General features: G+C 42.6%; 1 protein-coding gene across 5 annotated transcripts in view; it reads left to right on the forward strand.

Annotated features, from left to right (window-relative positions):
* SYT14 (synaptotagmin 14) overlaps window positions 1–8,712 on the forward strand; it is a 1,343,600-nt gene extending 1,334,888 nt beyond the window's left edge. For all 5 annotated transcript variants that reach the window (XM_069608509.1, XM_069608511.1, XM_069608510.1 and 2 more), the window contains one exon: window positions 7,156–8,712. In XM_069608509.1, coding sequence (XP_069464610.1) covers window positions 7,156–7,469 — 314 coding nt within the window. In that variant the 3' untranslated portion in view covers window positions 7,470–8,712. The remainder of the gene's footprint in view (window positions 1–7,155) is intronic.
* The last annotated feature ends 17,959 nt before the right edge of the window (window positions 8,713–26,671 follow it).

Consider the following 26,671-nt stretch of genomic DNA (forward strand, 5'->3'; position numbering starts at 1 on the left):
TCAAATTGAATTTAATCAAGGTGACAACGTCCACACTGCCGTTAAAGTAGTGATGCTGGGTAGAGAGAATAAGATGAGCCATTGGAAGACAGTATTTCGGGTACCTGTCGGGTGTCAAAGTTGCTGCAGGATTGTCGAACAATTGTATTGAATAATTCTGAGGTATCCGACGATGCAACACCAGAAATGTAGCTCATTCCCATGCCCATTGACCAGATTAGATGCCGAGCCACAAAGACCATGCATGGAAAACGCTGTCCTGTGGCCTGATGTCAACTGTGATTGTGTGGCCTCAAAGAAGTCAGCCAACTACAAGCAGTTCAAAGCTATGTAAAGACCCACCCGGAAACTATACCAAAAAGCATACTTGGGATAGTTTCATAGTTGAGTACTGCATAAACGGCAAGACTCACTTTCTTCAAAATGTCGTCCTCTAATAGTGCCTTTGATTTTGGTACTTTGACCTGTCTTATCAAGTGTTTCTATGTCTATGCTGTTTTCCCTCCTTCCTTTTGTAATATATCTGACTGTATCCCCTTCATATAAATGTGCAGTCCTGCCATTCAATTAGGTTGTGACAGTGGTGTCTAGAATAATGCAACTGTGAGAACATTGTGGTTATAAAGCACACATTCTTAATACTAAAGCTGCATCACCATTTTGGTTTAATCATGTCCCAATTTGTGAAATTATCAAAACAGCTTGCTGAGTTACTTTGAGTGCTATCTGAAGCACTGTCCTTAGGATCCCATGTCTTCAGGCATTGCCCAATCTGGATGCACTGTGCTGTACAGCCATGTTGCTTCACATGTAGATGGAGCATGCAATGTAGTCTCTCCAAATATTTCTTCTCCCTGAAAACCTTGTATTAAACAGTTCTCACACCAAGGGAATATGGTGCTTATTCAGGGTCTAATTTGGTGTTTTAAATTATTTAATATCATATGGCGCTCTGTCTTCTTGTGTCATGATTTACTTCTTTGGGGATAAATGACAAGTCTGAAGGCAGCCAGCATTATGTTTATCAGCGTGATTCCCCAGCCATCACCACATGGTTCATCTAGTGGCCCGGTTCATGGCAATATAAACCCTCTGTAGCAAGTTCTGCAATTCTGATGTTTTTTGGAAGAGAAAAACATTTAGAATGCAGTGAACCATTACCCAAACTACACCATTCTCTTTATTTGCTACTTTTAGCCTTTACATATTCATGCTACAACTCTGTTTTGACTTCTGACTGTATGTAGATGTTCTCATCTAATACCTGACATTTCTTGCTTCAGTCGATCCATTCCTGTTTCTCTTTATCTTTTTTCTGTTTGGTTCCTCTGTGAAATGTTTGTGTTTTTTCTAAAGGTATTCCTCTTTCATTGTCCTTGTTTTTCACCAATAACTGACAGTGGACAAGTAAATTATCATGCAAATGTGTTCTGTCCCTTTGACCAGACTAATGCCTGACTCGTGCAACCACTCAGTACTTTCCTGTTTCTGGAATGTGTTGCAAAATTGAGTAGAATCAATGCAAAGCAGACACGAGAGGTTTTATAGTTTATCAAGTTTTTATTCAGCTAATTGCACGAATGGGGCAAATCAAGAAAGATGCAGCATAAAGCTCAGTAGCACCAAGAGGGTGACTTCTCTGTGCTGCAATAGTTCAAGCCATTTTGGGTTCAAGTTTGAGTCTGACTTCTCTCCCCGGTGTAGATGATCTGTTCAGTCATTCACATTCCTGAGAATTGTAAGCCTCCCTTGCACTTTTTTCTTGCCTCCTCTGTTCGACGTCTCTGGACCTTTGCGTCTTGTGTTCCGTCCTAGGAGTCCCATCTCCCGAAGTATCTGGGACCCAAGTGCACCGGCACATTAGGCCTAGATAAAGACAGACGTTGGTATACAGCTGTACTGTAACAGCAAGATACAGGTAGTCTGGGTTGGCTTAGAGGCATTGCTTATATTCTGTCACCACCTCCCTGCCTTAGGGTTCTGGCACTCTCCCTCAGGTCCATATGTCAATGGCTTAACACAGTCTCATACATTGGGGGAACCTTTGTATTCTACTCCTCTCCCACCTCTATCTTCCCCTCTTCCTTGAGCCACCTCTACATGCTTGTACCTCCACCTTTCTCCACCTTTCTTAGGCTCACCCACATCATATTAGGGTTTTGGGCAAGCGTTATTATGCTCTTCCACCCATTCTGCTTTTAGAAGGCCTCTTAGCTCCTTCCTGATGGCTCTTTCCGTCCTTTTCTTCAATGTCTCCTTCACCCTCCTCCTGGTTTCTCCTATCACTCACCTTCATCCCTCCAAAATCTTTTTCATGCTTCTCCGATAGCTCCTTCTAACCTCATTCCGCTCTTACAGAGCTCCTCCAACCTTTTTTCTGATGCCTCCTCCCAATACTCTTACTCCCTCTTAGTTTTCCTACCACCTTCTTATGTCACTTTCTTCAAAATTCTTTTTGTCCTCTTTGATCTATTCCAACCTCCTTCTGATGTTTTCCTCTTGTCTCCACTCCTGCTCCAATCTCTTTTTCAGCCTCCTTCCAATGTTTTCATCCAACCACTTCCACTCTTATAAATCTTCAACCCCAGCCTCATATTTTCTTCCAAACACCTATCTTGCTCCAATTTCTCCTCCATCCTATTTTCAATGTTTCCTTCCAACCAACTTGCACTCTTGTAAATCTCTTCAAAACCCAACGGAAGATTTGATTTCAACCACCTACACTCTTGCTCCAGTTTCTTTTCTTACCACTTTTGGATGTATACACCCAACCACCTTTAATGCTGCTGTATTTATTATAAACAACACTCTTTTCTCTCCTCCTCCTTCATCTTTCTTTCTCCCTCCAACATTCTACCTCAGCCTCCTCGGCTCTTCTGCTTTCACTCTCCTTCTTCTGCTTCACCTCAGCCTCCTCTATCCTCCCCACCCAACCTCCTCTTTCTGGGTCTGCTCGGAAGCCTCACTTGGCCATCAGTCACCTCTACCACTCAAACTCTGCTCCTTTCATTTCCAGTACTCTTGAACAGCCATGGCATTTATCTGCACCAAGAGCCTCCCCCAGCTCTGAGTGTTTGCGTCTGTGCATAATTAAGGATCTGTTATTGATATACAGTTTATCACCAGGAGACACTGCTCTTGGTGGCCCCATGGACCAATCCTTCTATATGCTCATCCACCATCTTGGATTTCATATCTGTAACTCTGTCACTGCTGCGTGAGCCTCATTCACTTAGCATTTCCCTGCTGGGCTCCCACAGCAACCGCATTACACAGAAGGCTAGCAGCCCAATCCTGCTTGCTAATGTAAGTTTGATCAGACTTACGACTTCCCCAGCACTGTGGGGCCTCAGCTGAATGGTGATACATTAGCTAGCAGCAGTACTCTGATTCTCATAGACAAGACTTCTTAAAGTGGAAGGAACGGGTGTACATATCGTTGACAACAGCCCCCTGCCACAGCCAAGTGGATAAGTGGGGTCGTCGGGGTGATCCGCCATGTACATTCGCAAGGCAAAGCTCAAGGCAAGCATCATGGTGGCGTGGATGTTGGCAAATACCACCACCCACCCAAATACCCAAGCCACCCAACCCCATGACTGCCCTGTCATCCCCAGGCACATTCAAGGGACTTTATCAATCGTCGTCCTTCCGGAAGGAATCTTGCTTGCCTATGCCATAAATGCCTGCCACAAGGAAAGTTAAGACTACCAGTCTGTTACTCCTGCTACTGCCTGACTTGCTTACCCTGACTGATGCATACACGGTAGGGCCTTTGTCTTCTAAAAATCCATTAAATATGGTAGCAAGAAGTTGTTTTCAGTACAATGCTTAAAGGAATGGTTGAAATGATAGAAAATTAAGGGAAACAATGAGATAACAAAGGCATTAACTGAAACTGATTACAGGATATAAATAACAACCGCCCCTCCCCTCCTCCAAAGTAAATGTTACAAGAAAATGCACTAGAATATATCACTGGATGCCTCAATGGTTTCTATTATGCTCTTTCTCATTCTCGCCAAGGTTTAATGTATCGAACGGTAAATCTGGTCAATGCCACACAACACTACATTTCAAATCCAGTTTTCCCAATTCTACCAACAATTATGAACTCGCCCTGTTTTTCCCTCCTGCTGGCTAACAAAACCCACATAAAAAGAGAAAGTGAGCTAAGCTTTTATAGTGCCACCCTCCTCTCTGAGAAGTTTGAGGGTTTCAGATTGGCTGTCTCAAACACTAAGCATTCCAGCAAGACTAAACCACCAGCTTCAGTTTTGAGCTGGAGCTCTAGCAGTGAAATTGGTTAGTTTGTCACAGTTTGATTAGAGACTCGCTGGGCTTTAAGCTTGTTTTCACAATGCTAGCTTATCAATTGATTTCAGATAGCGTCTTCATAATATCTTCAGAAATATGTTCTCAAAAGACTTTGAGGCGCCCCATAATAGATACGTTAAAAAAAGCTGTGATAACAAGATGCTCACATGCTTATTTACATGTCTTAAACTATGTTTTTCAGAATACAGCCATGTAATGTTTGCCACTTTTGATAAATACTACTAACTTATGCCACAATTATGCTGAAATAACAGACTTGAGGACTTTGTCATGCAGAAATGGACAGAGTGTAGTCCCGCTCACAGGGAATCCCCAACAACTACATGTTGATGCCTTCCCCAAGAGATGTTTTCTAGAAGCACATAGTCACCATAGAGCATGAGGTACCACCAAGAGGTCCATACAGCCACTGGAACCCTGTCCTATTCACGCGACGTTTGATATTGTTGTTGGCTTCTACCGCTGGACTTCTTTCCCGACCCACAAATGGGCGCAGTTGGTAGATGTATCTCAGTTTAATGTAGCCTTGCCAGCTTGGATCACACTTAGACTGCTGGTCTTTACTTTAATATATTTAGCAATTTTTCCTCTTGTATTCAATTATCTCAAGTATAATAAGAGCAGCCAGTGAAGGCAAGCTACTTGCCACCTCAAGAATGGCTCTCCTTTGGGTTTCATCCAAATACCCTTCTGGGAGAAAAATAGCCATAATCTCCTTTGTGTGATACAGTTTTCTCAAGCACCCAGCGTTGCCCAAAGCAAACTGTGATGACTTTGGAATGCTCCGGAGGGTTCTCCTTGGATGCATTGGTCAACACCCATGCTTCCTTCCCGTGTTCAGTCTCAGCGGAGCACTGCAGCACAATACAAGCTTTGAATGACACAGATTAGTTTGCATGAAAGAAGCCTGCACCTCTAGGCGTCTGGCAGTCGTTCCTGTGATCTCAATCTAAACTGCTTAGCAAGTTGAGGGCAAATGAAGTGTTATTTCCAGTGCCCTGTTCTTAACGTGAGGAGGGCACAATTTATCTTGAATATACGATTGATTAAAGTTGCTGTTAGCGTCTATATCAGCAGGTTTTAGAGGCGGATGTTGGCCCCCCACCTCCTCAGGGAAGCACTGCGTTTCTAATTATGCAGACAGAATAGTCTTGGTGGAGGTTGGCCTCACCTCTCTAAATATCATGGGGAGATGCTTCAAGCCCTCCTCTTAGATGCTGCAGAGTTGATCTCAGTTACCTCGTTTTAGCAAGTTGAGGGTACATGCAGAGAAGCTCTTAATGGCTCCCTAGTTTGTTGATGGGAAACACAATCTGCCCTCAGTAAATTATTGGCTGCATTGCCATTTGCTTCATAGTCCTATGTAGGTTATAGAGCTTTGAGAGAATAAAGAGTCTGTTTTCCCATCATTGTTTCATGGGATTATGGAAGTAGATACTGATTGCCTAATCCAACTTCCTCTGTGCTGTATCAGGGAAGCACATACCGCTGAACTAGGAAAACTGAAGTAGGTATAGAGGTCAGGAATGATGCTATAGAAGTCCCAGCTGGGATACAAATGGATTCTCCTATCTCAAACCTCCCACCCTGCCCTAAAGCAGTGGGGCTACGCTTGTATATTAGGAGGAAAGTGACCAATGCCAACAGAGGCTCTTGCAGTTCAAAACGCTGTCTGCAATGTCTGTATACATACATACACACACAACACACACACACACGCACTCCTTCCCCAACACACACTTATTTGCTCAGTGGGATGAATCCTGGCCCAGTGAGAAGTGTTTTTAGCCACGTTCAACAAGTTAATAATAACTCATAAAAATGCGCATGCAGAGGAAACATATTCAAAGGAGACTTACATTATCATGTAAAAAAAGATATGGGACATCTTAGGTTTTAAGTATAGCTTCCGAGCAGATCTTAAGTGGCACGGAAATGAGATAGAGTGACAACATGATCAATATAAATCCCACAATTGTAAAATGTCTTCATATGGCTATTGATATGGTATGCGGAAGGAAAAATGACTGATATGAGTGAATGGTGTGTATATTCAATAATTAACCTTTATTAACCTTTAGCAGAGGTTAATGTCCTTTTAAAAGCTGTGCACCTGTAAATAAACATAACATTCCATTAGAATAGGTTATTAGGGGGGGTCAGCTTGTTTTCACTCACACATCATAACATAGGAGGCACTCAACATGACGAGTTGAGAGAGGAAGGTTCTGTTTCACAGGAACTTGAATCACATGTAGACCACTTCGGGTCTTCCTCTACACAACTACTGTTGATCAGGAACAGCATTCATGCGGAGAATGTGTTTAGTTCCCAGCCTTAGAAATCCATTATACCATGCTTCAATGTTCTCATTGCACTGCCTTGCTCCTCGCCGTCTCTTTGTTGTTCTCTTTCCTGCCTTTTCATGTATGTCTAGTCTCTCAAATGGCAGTGGTCTGCTTCAAGTGTTTTGTGGCTAGTTCCAGCTTGCTCAGTGTAAATGATGATATAAAAGTCGGCTCGGTTCATTAAATCTGGACTTCCATGGGATTATGAGGTATACCATAACATTATTGATTAAAATATGTACCAATAAGAAATTTGGAAAAAGACAGCTGTGAGCTCATGGAGCTAAATCCTATGTTTTTTAATACACGCTCAATTTGTACAGATGCCAAAGATGACCATATTTTATGTTTTCCAGTTGATGTTGGTATACACCATATTATTCCATGTGAATGCACTTTAGCAGCTAGACAAGCTTCTGGAAGACTTTGTATTTAGTGATGACCCTAAACATTGTCTTTCATTTTGTAGATACCTATGTCAAGTTAACTTTGCTGAATTCCATGGGCCAGGAGATGTCCAAATGTAAGACTTCTCTGCGTAGAGGCCAACCAAATCCACTCTACAAAGAGACCTTCATTTTCCAAGTGGCACTCTTCCAGCTCTCAGACGTGACGCTCATACTGTCCGTGTACAATAAGCGTAGTATGAAGCGCAAGGAGATGATAGGTTGGATTTCCCTAGGTCACAACAGCTCGGGAGATGAAGAACTCAACCATTGGACGGAAATGAAGGAGTCAAAGGGACAGCAAGTGTGCAAATGGCACACATTATTGGAATCCTAATGGATAAGGAAGGCGATGCCCTGGACTTAAAGGGAAGGAACAAGGATGTGTCCCACTGAGTCACCAACAATCAAAAGGAGGAACAGATTCAACATTCCACTGTACAAAAAATGCACAAAGGACACTGGAACTCAAGACATTTTTATGGATCACTATCCACAACCTCTTACTTCCCAGCAGTATGTCTTGCTGGAACTAAACTCACATATCTGTAATCACAGATAAGCTGGGGATTGTCCAAATTTTGGGACATTTTTGCATTAGTGTTGGAAGATTTTCTTTTTGTAGAAAGCATTTTATTAAAGAGAGAGTGAGTATTTTGGTTAAACTATTGAAAAATCCTGCCTTTCCTGTGACCAACTCAACTGTGCAACCTGTGGCTTAAGCTCACGACATGGTACTTGTAACATAGAAGGGTGTCTTTATAGGGAGCCTGCTTTACTACCACCTTCGATTGAAATCCTCGTGTGCTGTTCATAAAGATGGCGTCTAGAAACATGACGATTGGCAGTCTACCATAGGGCTTAATACCTGTGCATGGTGCAGTAGGCCATTCCACCATTACCTCACAAACAGATCAGCACTCGTACCCAATGCACCTGCGTGCAAAACACCTGGGTGCTGTAAAAATCCAATTGGCCCACTTAAGTCTCAGGAAATGTTTACAGACCTCATACATCGATTTTGAATCTAACCTTTTTCTCCACTGCTGCTCGACAGGGGCCTGCATCATGAAGATGGGATGTAGAGGGCCTGTCCCCACCCTTTGCGACAGAAACAGGACTTTGTCAAAACATCGAAAATCATAAATCGCAAATAGATTGTGCCTGCCGAGACGAAGCAATGCGCAGAGAGCGTGTTCGATGCATTGCTCAACACTGGCACCGACTCTGAAAATGTGCTTATTTTACTGTGCTTCCATCCCCCCATGCCACAGGCATACATTAAAAATGGCTGCATTTTCTCAGTGCATGCCAGAATGGCCAAGAGAAAAAGGTTTCCATCAGTTAGCACAATGTCAATCATCTCTGACAAATATATATTAAAATGGTGTCCAACAGGCCAGTGGGTATAATGCAATAACAACGCCCACACAGGCCTCATGGCTCTGAAATGGAATTGATTCGAAGATTGTGTGACTGTCCGATTGCACAACTTTTTACATTTTACCTTTCATTTTGAAATAGTACACGTTAATGTCTCTAAAGTATAATTTTAATTAAATGAACGATAGGTCATATTATCTGTTAAGCATTAATGTCATGTTTTAGTTACTACATAAACACAATTGCTCACTAGCGTGCAACCTAATGGATAATATATTATGTCGGCTTGACATTATCGATGCAGGTGAGATGAACTACCCTGATGTCCCTTAATCTGCTGCTTTGTTGTGTACTGTTAGCGATGCCAGTCAAAGAGTCATCTATAAGGTTCTATGTCATTTTCCCGTTTTCTGGAGCTCGCATATCAAAAAAGAGCGATTTTTTTTCCGGTCGATTTCGTGCCACCCCCAAAAAACAGGAAAGCGACATACCTGCTATTTTTTTTATTGTAGGGGTTTTAACACCCCCCCCAGAACGCCCCCACACCTGCCGCCCCCAACAGCTCCCTGTGCTCTCAGCTGCCCCCCTTTGCTCCCTGGTGGCCCCCTCCGCGCACACACACGTTGGCACACTCACGCACACACACACCCACTACACACACACACACACACACACACACACACACTTAGCTCTGACTCCCGCAGCTCGTCCTCTCCGTCTCGTCGTGCCTGTAAGCCGCTGCATGCACTCGTGTGAGGCGTAGGGGCTGACAGTTCGATTAAGAAAGACTACTTTGTGCAGTCACAGAGCAGTCTTGAAAAGGGTCATTTTACGTAATATCATCTATAGAATATGAAGTATGTTTTCTGCTGCTGCCTCCACCGGTTGGCGTCATGGCGTATTTGGGGTGTGTCACGCAGTGCTTAAAGTGCGCCGGGGCCTGCCGGGGCCGGGCCCCGGCAGTCTCCAAAAAATGGGGCTGAGCCGGGGCCCTGCCGGGGCCCCGTCCCACCGCCCGCAACATCGGCAGGATGCATTATCCCGTCGCGGCCGCAGCCGCGACGGGAGATGCATGCGCCTGCCATGAAGTCGCTGTGACTGGCTGCCACTTCTGTCAGTCATAGTAACTGCATCTGGTGACCCCTCGCGCGAGAGGTCACCAGAGGCAGTTACTGTCCCTTTGTTTCCCCAGGTCGCCGAGGCGTCTTTAACCCTCGGCGAACCTGGGGATTCCTCAACATATTTCGAGGTTTATAAAAGATGGCTTTGAAAGTACACATTTCAAGCCATCTTTTATAAAGCTTTGCCGATGGACAATTTTGTACTTTCAAAGCCATCTTTTATAAACCCGAAATGTTTAAAAAAGATGGCCTGAAAACTAGGCAAACCGTAGGGTATGCACACAAATATATATAAATCTTATGGTCTACTATGGTGTGTGTACTGTGCAAGCCATCTTTTCTAAACATAGAAATATGTTACATATGTTACATATTTGTTACATATTTCTATGTTTAGAAAAGATGGCTTGCACAGTACACACACACCATAGTAAGGTACGTACACAAATATATAACATTTATATATATTTGTGTGTATACCCTACGATTTGCGTACTTTTTAGGCCACGCCCCTCCCACAAGCCACGCCCCCAAATGAGGCCCCACCCTCGATTTCTTACCCCACTTAAAGCCCTGGGTGTGTGTGTGTGTGTGTGGTGAGGTTAGGGGAGTAAATGATGTGGTAAGGAGCATACACAGCATACAGTTGTGGATGTCTTCAACATCAGCAGACTGCTGTTTTCTCATTTCAAGTTCCATGTGTGTCATGGACAACTCAAGTGGCTCTCACATGCTCCGAACCCCTACCCTAGTTGGAAAACTTGCTTGGTTGTTGTCGGTTATGCATTGAGAAATGTTTAAGTGATTGTGGTTCATGCGTTTGCTTCTATGCTCCAGAACAGCCCCAGCTCAATGTGCGCTCAGAAAGTGCGGCCGCACAAGGGTGCCCCCACGGCACATAAAATAAGGGCGCATTGTCTCCAGCTAATTCTTTAATAGGCGCTGTTTACATGACACTGAGCTTGGAGGCAAGGCACCCTTAAACGCACTTTACAAGAACAGCAGGGGGTTCAGTTCTGTTGCTCCGCAGTCGAACAACAGAACTGAGCCCCCCTACTATTCTGCATTTGTGATGGGCGGGGCAGGGAGGCGCACAAATCTCGCATAGCGCCTGGCAGACCTGGGCCCGGCACTGCTCCAGAATGATCTTGTTTCTAACTCGGAAGTGTGCAGCTGTACAAAACCAGCATTACCGAAAAGAAAGCTTGCAGCAAGAAATGGCTCTTTCTCAGTGAAAATGGGTATATGTACACACCAGTGTTCCTTTTCCGGCGCCCAGTAAATCTGATAGGATGGCCTAAGTTGAATAATTCCTCTATAAACAAGTTACACATCTGCTGAGCCTGCACCAAACAGATCAAGGGAACTGTTGTGTCATACCTCACCACGAAACCTATCAAAGAAGGCGTGCTTAAAGTTGATGAATGTTAACAGAAACACAACATACTCCCTCCCCTACATCCTCACCCCAACCCAGCGTTCCATGCCATTGGCCATTGCCTAATAAGGTTCGATTCAAGAGAATGAGTGTATGATGAATGTTGTGATCGGGGCCTAATCGGGAATATGGATGTGTGAAACCGGGATTTCCACATTGTATACATCCAGGTAGCACTGCACTGGGCGGCACGCCTTAAGAATTGTCGAGCTGGTGTCTTCCTGGTGAAACAGGGTCCGGCTCAATGGCGGTGTGGAAATGCCAGCAATGCAGTGCCGCTAGAGACACAATGCCATGTTCACATGAATAGAATACCTGACGTAGAAACTCACGTGGCACCTGACGCTATCGCTGCCCTGCACTTATAATGTTAAAACAAATGGTCACGGTGGGCTTTTACATCTTGAGCACATTTTCTCCTATCGTGTTGGTTTGCTAAATCCTGAAAGCGCTGGAAGATGTTGAAGCTTGTTCATCTTTCATGCCTTGAGACCACTCAAATAGCGGTGGTGCGCAGCATAAATCCCAGTAACTAACTTAATTTGACCGGTCTCAAAATGGCCACCTCGTTTCTGGCACGGCTATCCCACGGTGGGGTCTACCTGACACAACCTTTTACACCAGGTTAGGCAAACGGAGACAAGCAAGCACACCACAGCCGCCCCAGTTCTCAGACTGCACAGCTCCTAGGAATTGGAAGGGATACCGTCAGGTGTCAGTCAATAGTGGGCGGGGATTAAAAAGATTGCCAATGTTTTTTTTTTAAATAAGCCACACGTTCAAGTGCAGAGGATGGAAGAACACTCAGACCCTGATTCACAGAACGTTTTCCTATGTGATTTCACCATTATAAAACACTTCCATGAATCAGGCCCTCAGTCTCATTCTAAAAGTCACCATTGGGAAAATAGTGAGAGCAATGCTTATGCAGGGAACCCATTGGGAGAATTCCAAGAAGAAACTGAAAGTGGTACACTGTTCACGCTCATCCTCACCACCTGTCAAATCATCCGGGACCAGGTCGCCTAACGTTTGCACCAGGGCTGAACAGGAAACAAAGGCCCTTGGCACCGTTTTTGCTGCTTGGTGTAATATGGAAAATGCAACAGTGTTTTGTCCAATCCTTATTACATAACTTTTTTTGCACTCGAGCAAAAATGTAGCAGTCTTATTTTTATGACACGAAAATAAACGGGATTTGGGGTGAGACAAAATCTGTCACCCTGGGAAAGTGGAGCAACAATTTTTGTTTTTATTTCTTATGCAATAAAAAGATCAAAAATGAAACATCAGCTAACTTGTCTTGCATGCATTCAAAATGCTACACAACGGGGCCATAGCTGCATTTGTAGCAGGCCCTATTTGCTCTGTTCCCAACACCTGTCCGGAAATGTTATCGAACCGTTTCACTGTATCACAGACATCTTCGCGTAATATGGAGTGTTTCATAACATGTTTGCTCCGTTACATATCACGTTTTATATGCCGTTACGGTTCTATTGATTGAATTGATGTTTACATCGAATAAAGGTGATTGATTGACATATCACAGAAGCAGCCAAACTGGTCCTAAGTGCATCTGCTCGGTTTTGAGTGCCGGTGCAAGCATTCGATAATCTGGCCTCCGGTGGTATTTTAGGCATTAGATACTCCCCCATCCATATATGAAAAGGGCATTGGAAGTCGACAAGGAGGTCCAAGGCTATAAAGTGCCTTTATAAGATCAGGACAGCCCACGGTGACTTGCAATGCCTTCATAAGGCAGGGCTGAGGGGCACTTAATCCCCTATCATACCCTTGGGGTATTTCTGAAGGAATAACACACCTTTTTGGATGGATTAACATTTCAATCATGACATTAGTTCAACACATTTCTTTTAGAACAAAGATTGGCCTTTTAGAAAAAAATGGGGTACGAGAGCTGTGTTTCTTTAGTGAATGTTTGCTTTTCAACTGTTAATATTGACACATATTTTTTTCATAGTCTTTTTTTAATATTGAAAATGGTCTGAAGTGTTCCTTAATATCTCACGTAGAATTCTTTGGTTCCCATTTCAGTTACCTTACTGTTTCAGTGAGGATTTTACTGGGGTGTAGGGAGAGCGGGGACATTGGATGCGCCTCAGGGTCGCTCCTGTCATTCTGTCTGGTTGTCATTGTTCAGAGCCTGCCTGTTTAGAGAAGGAGACTTGTGGGAGAAGACCACGATTGGTCACACGATTGCTGGGAATTATTTTTTACTTGTCTGCCTAAAAGGAATGCAGTGTTACATCACTGCTCTCTTTTAACACGAGCAGAATGTGATGCAGTGTGTAATGTGTTCTCTTTCCCAGTTACTCACAGTTATGTATTTGTATTTATTTATAAAGCGCACCAAGCCCTGAGGCGCATGTGGCTCTTTCTGGTAAACGACAGTAACCCCTGCTTTGCTTCCAGTCCTCACACAACTCCTCCTCCCCTGTGTTAATCCCCACCCAGCAGGGCCTTTTCGGTTCTGTGCCAGTTTTCCTGCACCACTGATGCTGGAAGTCAGCTGCTTGCCCTTTGCAACACTGACGATACCTGTTGCGTGACTTCTTCTTTCACAAGCCCACATAATGTGCACTAAATGGTCCCTCCCTATCCCAGAACGAGTCTCCCTCATATCTCTACTGTATGTCCTGTCATCCATGTCATGACAACGCTGTGCATAGGGTTGCCAGTGGGTACTTTACATGATTCCTGTATCCCTCGATTTTATTTTCTGTAATCTCGGTTTAGTATTTGCACATACTCTTCGCTGGGTTTGTCCACAGCAGAAGTCATGCCTTTGCACTTACCTTTAATGAATCGTAGTGGCTGGCTCCCGACCGCTCCTTGGGTTTTCTAAATGCCTCAACTCTTGTTCAGATCTTCATATTTTCTGCAGAAGAAAGTGCATCGAAGTCCAGCCCCTCGGTAAACTTCTGGATGAATGCTTTAAACTCTACTTTTCCAAATAGGCTAGCTATTTTATGATCTAGTGCATCATCTGGGAACCCACACCAATGTTGCTTGCGCGAACCAATCGCTGTCCAGTTAAAGCATCGAATGAAAAAGGATTGAATGCAAAAGGATCAACATAATAGAGCCGAAAACAAAAGGATCGAATTTTTTTTATTATATATATTTTTTTTGGTTTTCGTATAGGCAAAAGAAATGCTTTTTATCCAAAAAACCAGGGTTTGGGGGGGGGGGACCCCCCCAAAAAAATGTTTTTAAAAAAAATAAAAAAATGTCGATCCTTTTGTTTTCGGTACTTTTGAGTCGATCCTTTGACCATTCGACCCTTTTTTTTCGATTCTTTAACCTATAACCGAACCAATCTGCTTGAAGAAATGGCTGCCACAGACACTGCTATTGGATTATAGTTGCTTATCTGGATGTTGGTGGCTTTCCTTTTTCTAAGTATGTTCTACTTCCCGTGGATGGTCAAATATATTGGCATCTGTAAATTGTCACAACTTCATATGACGCAACCAGTTATGGAGGTTGATCGTGAGGTGAGAAAGCCCTGAGAATGCTGCGCAGCATGTACTTCAAATCCAGTTGGACTATATTAGCGATGTTACTCTACCCTATTACCACTGTATCCTGGTGTTTAATTCTGGGAAGCACCAAAGAGGGGTATCTATTAGACACATGCAGGGTTATCTTTGGACCACCAAGAGGGTAGCCTGCGTTGCTGATTTCAGTGTACTGTGATATATACGTACATTGTATTTGGAGGGCTCACAAAATGTTCCCTCCGGAGTTGATTAACTTTGCAGCTTAAGACATTTCCCTTGGAAGAAAGTCGAATGAGACCAACCATGCATAGATACCTTTGCCAGCACACCAAATAACTAAACTGAGAGTCATTTTCAGTAGCTTCGCAGTTCTTCGAGGCTGCAGAAGGCACTACCATAGCTGCTGTATTTTGCAGCCACTGGGAACCTTCGCCCAGTACTTTCACAGCATGGCGATAGTCAGGCTAATGCCAGGCGGTCCCCTAACACCCATTTCTCTATTGACGCCTTAGCATTTCAGTGCCTCATTTTGCACGTCAGTAAGTTTAACATAAAATTGTGACTTTAATCTACCATAGTTTTTAACAGTTCAATAAGCTTGGTTGCTTTATTTTCTGGGGTCTGCAACCTTTGACTTTCCGGTTGCTTTGGACACCAACCCCCATCAGCCCTAGCCAGCAAAGTAAATGGTGAGGGATAATGGGAGTTGAAGTCCTAAACATATGGAGAGTCTCAGCTTTCAGACCCATGATTTCGGTCTATGGAGGTTTCTTACTTTTTCCGTCTTCATAGTGCTTCCCTATTCTTTCTCTCCAACAGGAACTGGACTAGCCCTGTAAAGAATAATAAGCCACGCACACCATAATACCCACCTTTCTCCCTTTTTTAAGTGCAGGTAATCAATGTGTTCACAAGCAGTAAGAATGTCATATAAAGCCCCACATTCCAGACTAAATTGTGTGTCTTTGTGGTCCAATGAATTTTCTATAGAGGCCAGAGATCACCTTCCATTGACGGAGCACGCCCAACCACAGGCCTCATGAAATCATGAGATGAAGCAGAGTGGGGGAATCCTTTGTTTCCCCATGGATGTTTAAAACAGAAGTACCAAGCGCCCAGTGCATCTCTCCTGTAAGAACGAAATCAGTATTGCCTGTATCACCGGGTTCTAAGGTTCTGAGCTGGCTCCGTTTCTTAATGTCAGATCTGAAACCAGATTCAGATATATCTAACTCGCTTGCACAAATGTGGGTTTCCATATGTCCCCATGGCTTTGAAATCAAAAGGCAGATTTGACGTAGCTAGATACTTTCATTGCTAACAGAGACAGCATAACAGTTGCAGCTATTTTCATAGGTGACAGGAGCATCCCCCCCAAAAGAAAGGTTTTAGGACTTGCTGTGATGAATACACAATAATGAATGTATCCTTATTTCTGCCAGATTACAAGATACTGTTTCCTGTTTGTCTCACACGCTCTTTAAAGTCCAACAACCTCTAAATTCAAAACCTGTTGCAGGAAAACGCAGATTTATCTGCAAACATTAGACCTCACTACTTCTAGGATGTGGCCACCAAACCCTTCAGATGATCCCTAAATCTGGAGCATGTCAATTAACTAATTACAAAATATGCAAATATCTACGTTTGCGGATTCCTGCTCTGCGAACTGAATCACCTCATGGGATTTCCGATTTAAAAAATATAGCATGACACACTTCACAGAAAAGATGAGATTTAAGGTTTTCAGAAGGCTGGATAGTTGCCTTAATTACAGATGGGCTTAGAGAGCACGTTCATAATTCAAATCCTTGGACTGCCAACCATAATCCAAAATGGAATTGTAGTAATGTTGTTACTAAACCAGGGCACCAAGATTATACCTTGTCACTTTCAGCATTGATGATTTTGATCCTGTTCAGAGTATAAACTGAGAGTGCACAACAACCCTTTTTCAATTGCTTTTTTCACCAGTGAATATCACACTGAATAATTACTTTACTATCAAAGCGCAGAACTGCCCCGCTTTTAAACTTCTGACCAACCCCAAACCTCAACACATTGATACGTTCTTGAAGAGACATGCTGAGATCCTTTACAGAGTTGGTTCACTTGGCAATGAACCTCAGCCTCGATACAGACCAATGGTTACTATGAAAGTATTCCTCTGTGTCAAATGCTGCAGACGGATCAAAAAGGGTCAGTATAATTGGATGAATGAAGAAAACTCTTCTAAAGTCTGCCACGAGTCCTATGGAAAGGCGCAGACTCATTTGATTTATCCAGATACACTCTTGCCTGGTTGAAATCCTTCCTTTCCAACCTATTCCAACATATAATGCATGGACATTCCTCTCTTCTCCTCACTTCCTTCATTGTGGAGTCTTCTAGGCTTCTTTACTATTCCTCCTGCACTTCAAGACTTACATCCTCTCACTGGCCAATGTGATAAGGTAATTTATTTTTGAATACCAAATATTTTCCAGATGTAGCACTGCTCATGTTGAGTTCTAGGCATCAGCAGATAGTTCTCCTAGTAGGACCCATTGGAATGGTTGCTCAGTTGTCTCTGAGATACGCCAGGAGGGATGAGCCCCGGAAAGCTTGCACTTAATGGAGACAAATCATAAATCATGTGTGGTTACGTTCACGCTTCCCACATCCAAATATCTGGCCTTCTGACCTTGCCACCTCCTTCTAGTGCAGTCTGTAACCTCAGAATCATCTTTGTCAACAAGCTCTCTTATACTAACCAAATTAACCAACTTGTTAATACCTTGAATAACCCCACATTTACTTACTCTTCACCCCCTAAATGTGCTCATCTTTTAGGGTCTGAATTTCTCAATACTTATTCCAGCTCATTCTGCAATAGCTTTCCCCAATTATACAATTCCAAAATGGCTAGAATAAGGCTGCCTGGCACTTATATATCCTAACACCACAGAATCATACATTTCAGGTACTGAGCCACATTTAACTTCCACATTCATCTCATAGCAAGTCTAAAACCTTCTGCATTACCCACAAGGATGCGCTCAATGTCAGGCTTGCCTATCTGCAGAGCTTCACTCTATCAGAAAAAGTGATTCGCATAACAACCGTAAAATAGAGAGATTCAATAAGTCTACAGAAATGTGGATCAGTTTTACATTTCCTTTAAACTCATTTATAACATAATATTCAATATTAGACAAAACCACATCTAATAACTAATAATACATTTAATACATGTTTTCTCAAAACATACATAACATAATAATGCATGATACAGAAGACAAACATACAGAGAATGCAAACAAATCATTCATAAATTGTTACACAGAAAGGGGGAAGTCATCAGTATCAGAATAATGTTTTTAAAATGGTCCAATCATTCTCCTAAATCACTAATTCTTTAAAAAATCTGACACAGACATTGAGAGGAATCATCAATGTCCCAGTTAATTTAGTTTTTAATGGTCCACTCGTTCTCCTTACTAATTCAGCCGGTTTTGATGTAACACCAGTGATTTGAATGTTGTCTTCAACTGGGAAATCTATCTAACAAGAACAAAAAAGTAATGAACGACTACCTGTACTACCTCACCTATGCCAATAAATTATCATTTAAATGGTCAGTTACTTGGATTTCCACTTTGATGATCTCTGCCATTAAAAGAACTCCCCTGTATGATGAATAAATGCACCACATAAATCTGCAGTTATCAACACCACCAGTGATTACACCCAATTACCCCTACCAGACACACTGTTTATGCGTACCATATATATATATAAAAAAATATATTAAATTCTTTATTCCTCCACAATTACATTTGCTCATTCTCAAAGAATATATATTGATTGTACTTATTATTTTAAAAAAAGTATATTTTCCCTAGCAATCCCATCACATAAAAGACATAAGATGCAGACCATGCAAGATCTTTAGATGTTTAACTCTTCGGTCTGCTCTCTATTCTAGGGTTCCAAAATCATTGTTTGTGTGATTAATTCATGTGCCAAGTTCCTATTCTCTGGCACTCTCTGACTTTATTTCAATTCTAAAGAGCCACCATTTCCCATACTGGATATCTCTTTATCCCTCGACCCCTCTCTTTCCTTTGGCTATTACATCTGCCATGTTGACATTCTGTTTTGTTTTCTGAAGTGCTTTGAAATGTGCATTGGTTTGCAGCAGTGCTCTATAAAGCAACCTACATATCATGAAATTATATCTTGCTCTTGAGGCCACAGACCAACCCATTGAAAGTCATATATTAAAGTTACGTTTTGTTACAGGGATTTATACCACACCACTGCCATTATCACCATTGGCAAAATAAAATCCACTATTATGATTGTGTTACTCCCTTCTTCTTTACAAAGGTTTGTGCCAATGTTTTAGCCGACCATAGACTGATCATTTTTTGGATTTCCTAATCTGTCCAAATGCAGGTGACCATTCTTGCATTTTGCAGCCTTCTCTTTTCGGCCAGCAAAGTCAGTTGTACCTCCCCCTACAACTGCAGAACATTATACAATACCTGGATGTGACTATGCCAGATCTACCACTGCAGAGGTTTGAATGCTCTTTTGAAAGCAGTACAACAACAAATGAGTGATCTGATTATGTAGTGTTCCTACTAAACTATAAACCTTATCAGCATGTTAAACGAATAAGGACGAAACAGATCCCATTACATTGACCTGTGATCACTGTTGGCTCTAAGGCTGGGTCTATGCTAGTGGAACATAGGTTTGAGCCTTCTAGAAGAGACTCGTATTTGTTCAAGTATCCCTACACTTTGTGTCTAACAATTGATTTTTGAAAAGGAAAGTTCTAGGTAGATGCTGTTTGCATTGTCCAGCCTTGTGAGAACCAAAGAGTCGACAGACATGTTTCTCTTCTACAGAAGTCCCATTTTCAATGGCATGGCAACAGGATATATGATCAAAACTGAAGGTGCATTTTCCACTCTGCAACATAATAAAACACTACAGCCCTGGAAACTCTGTGCTCATCCAACCAAAGCCTATTCCTTACCCCTTGAGCATGCTGTGGTTTAAAAGGAACGAGGCATATTGAAGTCCAAGGACCACAATTAAAAGATGCAACCACAGCTATATGTGGCCAGCAATGAGACAAAACATCTCTCCTCGATCAAAAACTCAGATCTCACCTCTTGTGAATTTTCTATGCACCCACCCCTTTACATCTGAAAGCACTCTGAGGGAAGTCAATTCGCAGAGATTTGCAATACAAGTCCATTCATTCGAGTTTCGGTTTGCAGGAGGCATTCGTAACTGTTAATGCATTGAGGAATAATTCCTGCAAGTACACTCGCTCAGTATTGACTCCTTAGACTCCGTTCATTTGGTGGCCCTGCCATCCTGGCAGTGCTCTGATTCATGGAATATTTTTCGCTGGCAGCGACATTGTCGTTGCACAATGGTGGTTTAAATCACCTGTATGGTCATCGTCACAAGCTTTATTTCAGCAATATACCATGAAAGTGTTACAGAAGCGAGAAAAATAAACATTTTCCATGTTTCCTCTAGTTGAAATTCATCAAAGAAAGAAACGACCACAAATGTCTCTGCTTCCACAAGTTAATTAATATTCCTCCATCAATATTCCTAATAAAATACCAATAGACGTGCATTGTTAAGAAGGCACTAATCATACATTCGTAACAAATGATTGTATAAAAACAACATACATTTAGTGAGTATTTAGAATATTTCCTCCTTCCGCACCAAGCATTAGTTAAAAAAACGTGACAGCACCCTTTATTCGCAAACCGGACTCTTACAGAAGTTCAGTGCTGCTGTTAGGGTAGTGATCCTACAACATCTGAGCAAAGGAATTAACCATGTATGCCCAAGACCCATCAAAGGAGGGCAGAAAAATAAGAAGGGAAACTTATCCCCACTACGTGGTTGCACATAGGACATAACTTCGGACCATATGGTGCACAGGAATGCACACATGCATTCAAGGCTAAGATGCCCAACCTCAGTTTCAAATGGAAACTCCTTGGCAACACAGAATGAAGCCTATCATAGCTTTTCATAGCCCAAAAGCAACTTTACACCAAGATATATGGCTATTAATAGCTTGCCGTTTGCTCTAATAAGGGCATCTGTCAGAGCCCAGACACAGTAAGTGTTTTTTAGACTAGATTCATAGATCTTCCAGGAATTAGATCTGGGGGACTCCACAAGTTGACTGTTAACATTTTGTTCAAAGTGCACTTCACGTGTACACACCATTGTCATTTTTTGCATTATTATTTTTTAACACAGCGAGAACAGCACCTTTAATCATGCTCAGCTCAGGATTGGGCTATAATTTAATCCATAATAATACTGGTTTTAGTTGCCCTGCATACTCCATTCCCCTCTGCCCATATTCCAAAGTTCAATTTTTACTTCTATTTTTGGTGAGGTCTGGAGCTTTTATAAAATGTTATTTTAATAGCAGATAGTTGGTTAATTTGCTCGTTATCCCCAGGCTTTAGCACCATAAAAAACTGCACTTTGAGCCTGAGCTCTATACACTTCTATGTTTGGGGCTTCTTTACTTAGTTAACATATTTTTTATGACACAGGTGTAGTGTATAAGAGAACGGTGTGTAGTGGATAAGAACGGTTTGCAGTGGGTGGAAAAGAGAATGGTGTGTAGTGGATAAGAGAACGGTGTGTAGTGGATAAGAGAACAGTGTGTAGTGGATACGAGAACAGGGTGTAGTGGATACGAGAACAGGGTGTAGTGGATTTGAGAATGGTGTGTAGTGGATAAGAGAAGAGTGTGTAGTGGTTTAGAGAACAGTGTTGTCTGCAAACAGAAGTATAGTAGGTTTCTCACCATCTAATATAGGAGCCTCAAGGGCATGTAGATGTTGATGATTTGCAATGGAATTGAGAAGCAAAGAGAATCAGAGGGTCCAGGGTGCATCCCTAACTTACACCGCTGGTAGCTGCAAAACATTCTGTTCTTTCGCCTCTCTGCCGCCATCTCATTGTTATCACATTATTTATATGTGGAGATTTGATAGCAATATCTGCAAGTACTTAAAGTGCATAAGTGCTTAATGAGTAAAAATGCTAAGAAACTGGGAGTCCCAGAAGTTCCCAAAAGTGCAAATAGAAAATGTACAACAAAATACACACATTCACTCATAAAGTCTAGGCTATAAAAAGCCATAATATAGTAATCAACTTTGAAAGAAACTCCTTGCTTTCATGAACCAACAGTCACTTGGTATGTTTTAGTGGATCAGGATTGAGATTGATGGCGTATATTAGATCTTATGAAGAAGAAAACCGTTCGAAGTAAATAGCTCACTGTAGCCTCTATGGGCCTCATTACGAGGTTGGAGGTAGCCATGTCGCTATTAGCGCCTTGGCTGCCTCCAAATCGTTCCGACTCCTGTCTGGTGGATGGAGCAATTACCGGTCCATTCCGAGGTCGGCGGGACCAGTAATTCCCCATTCACCAGAGCCATTCCCCATTCCCATTTGAGCCCCTACAGGGCTCAATGGGAAGGGGGAAGGCAGCAATAAAAGTACCGCAAATTGCGGTACCGTTATTGACCCCGGTATCCCTTTGCGGGTACCGTCCTTAACGCCTGCTAAACCAGGCGTTAAGGAAGTACCCGCAAAGGGAACTCGTAGTAGGGTGGTAAGGGATTACCGGCACCTGTGCCCTTACTGGTGCCAGTAATCCCTTACCGCCGACCTCGTAATGACCCCCTAAGTCTGTTATCTTCTGCTCAGCCAGTGCGTACCTTGCGTCGCCTTGCCGTACACATTGTGCATGTATTTAACTCCCTAGAAGAAGGCCGGTGGGAAGCAGGTGAAATAAGGGCAGGGGCAAAATCAAAAAAGCTGCACTCAGTCTCCCACAATCCAAGGAGATCAGCTTCTTCGAGGCCGACAATCGTCAGCAGGGAACCGTGGGAACAGCCTACTCTCACAGCCGCTCTGCTCAGGGGTTGGGAGCCTCCTTTGCAGCATCTGATACGTCTGTTATGGCGAAGCCCAGCCTTCTCCAACAGCAGGAACGTCCCACTCTCGCAGCTACTCTGAATGGTCAATTCTTTGATGAGTAGGATGCTCCAGCTGCTTGGCATTATGATGAAAAGTAATGATTGATGGGACCACCTGTGGGCTGTAGAAATAACTTTCACCGCTTAATGTGCCCAATGACAGAATCATTGATATTTCCCTGTGACCATTGCCCTTGCAGTTATTTCCCCAATGAGAAAGCTGTGAACTAATAGGTGATGATATCACCTGTTTCTCCTGCAGGGGGAGGTATCCACGTTACATTTGACAGAGGCTTCACTTAAGGGCATGACCATCTTGACATCTACTAAGGCATGCAGTTTCCAGTGATAGAGGGCAAGGCTGCATGCTAAACTAAAACCAGATGATGGAACAATGAAGTAGGCACACCTGCAAACAATTTTATGTTGAAAGTAAATTCAAATTTCATCTCTTGCAATAGAATTTGGAGTTGTTGGGATCTTGGAATAACGCTCAAGACTTGTGTGTGTGTGAATATGATATATAGAATGATCACCTTGGAGGTGTGGTGCAGCCAATCCCGTGGCTCGGAATATGAGTATTATTCACTGTTCTTCTAGCCATGCCCCGAACAGGCTGCTGCTCGCCGCACCTCCAGCTGATGGTTCCCCATCGCCCTCTGTGGTGTCATCCTTGTTCCCTCTGTTCTCACTCCTTCTTGTCTCCCTGTGCTGGCCTGGCTCTCCCACACTCCCCAAAGTCTTTCCCACTGTCGGCTGCTTTCCTCTCACCCCTTTTCCTCTTGCATTCCTTATCGTGATTGGGCTAGTTTTGGGCTCTTCTTTTTGCCTGTTTGACACACTCTTGCCTTCCTTTCCTGCCCAATACTGATATGGCTCTGACTCTGCAGTGCATGCCTGGTCCTTGTTTTTCTGTTGTGCTGACCTGTTTTGTTACGCATCCTTGCAATTACTGGATGTCAATTGTGACAATGACCTTGGGGACAAACAGTCCGTTGCACAGCGGTAATGCCCTTGCTTCTCTTGGGCCATTACCTCAGGACAGCGGGTCCTTTACCGCAAAGTACAGTCCCTGCCTAATGGCATTATCGCCCAGGTATAGTACACGTGACCCTATTTCAGCGAGTTTGCCTTCTTGGCAGAACTACAATAGGCCATTATGTATACCACATACATGGTGCAAAGGGTCTCATTTGAGTGTGATGGTAATAGTAAAAAGTGTTGTTTTAAAAAATAAATCCACCTAATTGAATTTGGGCAGCGTTGATTACATAGAAAGCACTGCATGGGGTAAACATGAGTTTTTTACCCAAAGTGTTTATTTACGTATGGGGTCTGCTGCAGCCGTCCCGAATTAGGACATCTGTCTCCCAGTGTTCTGACGTCACGTACCTGTGTTAAAAATAGTGTTCTTCTTACAAACGTTTATGAAATCTATGATTACAATGTGCTTTGCATTTGCCCAAAAATAAATTCATTCTATATGGTTCTCTTCTCAAATATTGCCAGCAGTCCAAAAAATGCTAATTAATGGTCAAATGCAAAAATGGCACACTAGAATAGCGAGATCTACAATACAGAGGTGTGGTTTATATAGTTAATTTCTCCAGATTTCATGTAATAAATGATGAAGCTAACTGTTTGTCTGTTTTGGGTCTATTCTAGGACCCTTTAAATGTAGAGTATGTTTGTTTTAAAACTTTGCGGTATGCTTTAATTCGTCAACTTGTACTTTAACACAAATAATTCCAGGATTTTCAAAATAAAGATTGTTTTATACGAACTAAAATGTAATGAGTTCTCTGTTGTAGAATACCCACTGTGGCCCTTAAGAAAATAGCCAAATATTAATTGAAGTTTGATCCCAAACAAAAACAAAATAACCTCTTACTTTGATTTGAACCATATATTCCCCGGGTCGACATTTTCGTTTGATTTACTACAATTGAAATAGGTCGAATTTATAAAACAAGACGTTACAATATGAATTCAAGGAGATTTATATTTTAGCATCAATTTGATTTCTCACAAGTGTGCCTTTTTGGAAGAGGAAACTTTTTTTGTTTAATCCTTCTACAGATATTGCAGGATTGGAAAGCTTATGGGGCTCGGCAACTCCAATAGAATTATAAAGCCCACAGTTTACTTTTTACTCACCTTCCGTTTCTGGGGAAAAAAAAACATGTACTTGTGGAAACGTTCTAAACTAGTGCAATGTGGACCATGACATCTATGTCCTGCAAAATGGAGTATTGGAAAATTCAGACCTTGCACCTTCCAAATCTTGCATTTCCGGGTATAAGACCTCAATATACTGTGCACAACACATGGATAAGTGTCATGGGATGTTATACTGTGTGATTCTTTTGAACATGTCAGTGTTCTGGCAATCAAATCAGTCAGATATTCCACAATGGCACACAATTGATTTTGCGTGTGAATATTATTCAGATGAAATCATTTACAAACACTGGATGGTAGAATGGTGGATTTGACGATTAATGGTCCACTGAATGCACATCAACATCATAATTGAAATTTTCCTGTTTTACTCATGGTTGAAATGTTTGCTCATCCCTAGAAAACCCTTGCCATGATCATATGTATCGATACCTTAATTAGGCTAACAAAGTCATTTATTTTGCATATTTGCAAGCTTTCGTGGAATGTCTTCACTTCCTCAGGGAGAGATGAAATGAAGTATTTGAAAAACATTACAGCTTACATAGCCCCTCCTACAGATACCCCGTTATCTGTGCCTGTCTGTACCTGATGTGTAGTTTTGCTCAGAGAGGCATGTATCCGATATTCAACTCCTCCACACATTCCGATCTTCAAGGTCTAAATAGTACACTGTGTTAAGTGGGGAGGGGGCAGTGAAACTGGAGATCAGGGAAAAGAAACAAAAAACAGCCCACCCTGTTAGTTGTGCTCTCAGGAAGGCAAGATGGGTTGTTTAGGTGTCAGTCATTGTATGTGCAGTCCAGTTGAAGCTTGATATGTCAGGTCAGTCCCTTTAAAAGATCAGTGGTAGCACACTCATCAACTTATCAGTCCTGTGCCTCTAGAAGTCTGAAAGAGGGTATATACAGCCAGTGTATGTGTTAGGCTTGTGACCGGAGGAGTTCAGTGTGGCACCTTTGTGTTAAATACCATATCAGGATTGGGTGGCATTTGACTACAGACAAGGGCCATGAGACGTCTCTGGGAAGCTTTTTGGCTGGGGCATTTTGAGGGCAGATGGAGCTGGTTTGGAGAGAGTCTGGCAACAATTCATTACATTAGAGACGCTGGTGGGGCTGGTGCAATGCCAGTTGAATGTATGTGAACAGCTTTGGGAACAATGATGGAAAGTGTCAGGTCTGAATGTTGTGATGCCTGTATCTTTGAGTGGGAAAAGTGAGCCTGCTTGCTAGAATAATGACTCATGAAACAGCAATGTCTGTTCAAGCCTCCTGCCAGTGTATTGGGAGTGTGCATGTGTTTGAATTCATAGGTCTTTGTGGTTTTGTCAGTCCTGAAATTACCTCTGAGTACAGCAATCTTGAGATCATCAAGAAATTGATTAGCTTCTGAAAAATGCTCACCCACTGGACTCTCGTTAGTACATCGCTTCACACTTTGACGATGGAGGTTCATGCGTTTATGTAGAGGTTCACTAGTTTCCCCAACATAGTAGCCACGTCCGGGTCAGTTCATGCAAGCAATCAAGTAAACAATATTGCTGGATGCACATGTAAACCGTCCCATAATGTTGTAGTCCTGCTCCGTGTGGGGTATCTTGATTGTGTCCGAAATGTTGACATGTGGGCAGGTAAGGCAGCTTTTGTTTCTTCAAGGCACAGTTCCATCATCTGTGCTATTTGTGTGCAGTTTGTTACCGACCATCTTTCCCTTCAGATTGGCTGGTTGTCTGAACGCAAGGAGGGTCATCTCAGGAAACCCTTCTGTCAGACGTTCATCTTGTTGCAGGATGGGTTGGAGTTCCCTAGCAATCGTGCGGAATGCTTCCAGCTCTGGATTGCATGTGACTA

This window comes from Ambystoma mexicanum, chromosome 4q, assembly GCF_040938575.1.
Source record: "Ambystoma mexicanum isolate Mex_15411 chromosome 4q, UKY_AmexF1_1, whole genome shotgun sequence".
Classification (NCBI taxonomy): domain Eukaryota; kingdom Metazoa; phylum Chordata; class Amphibia; order Caudata; family Ambystomatidae; genus Ambystoma; species Ambystoma mexicanum.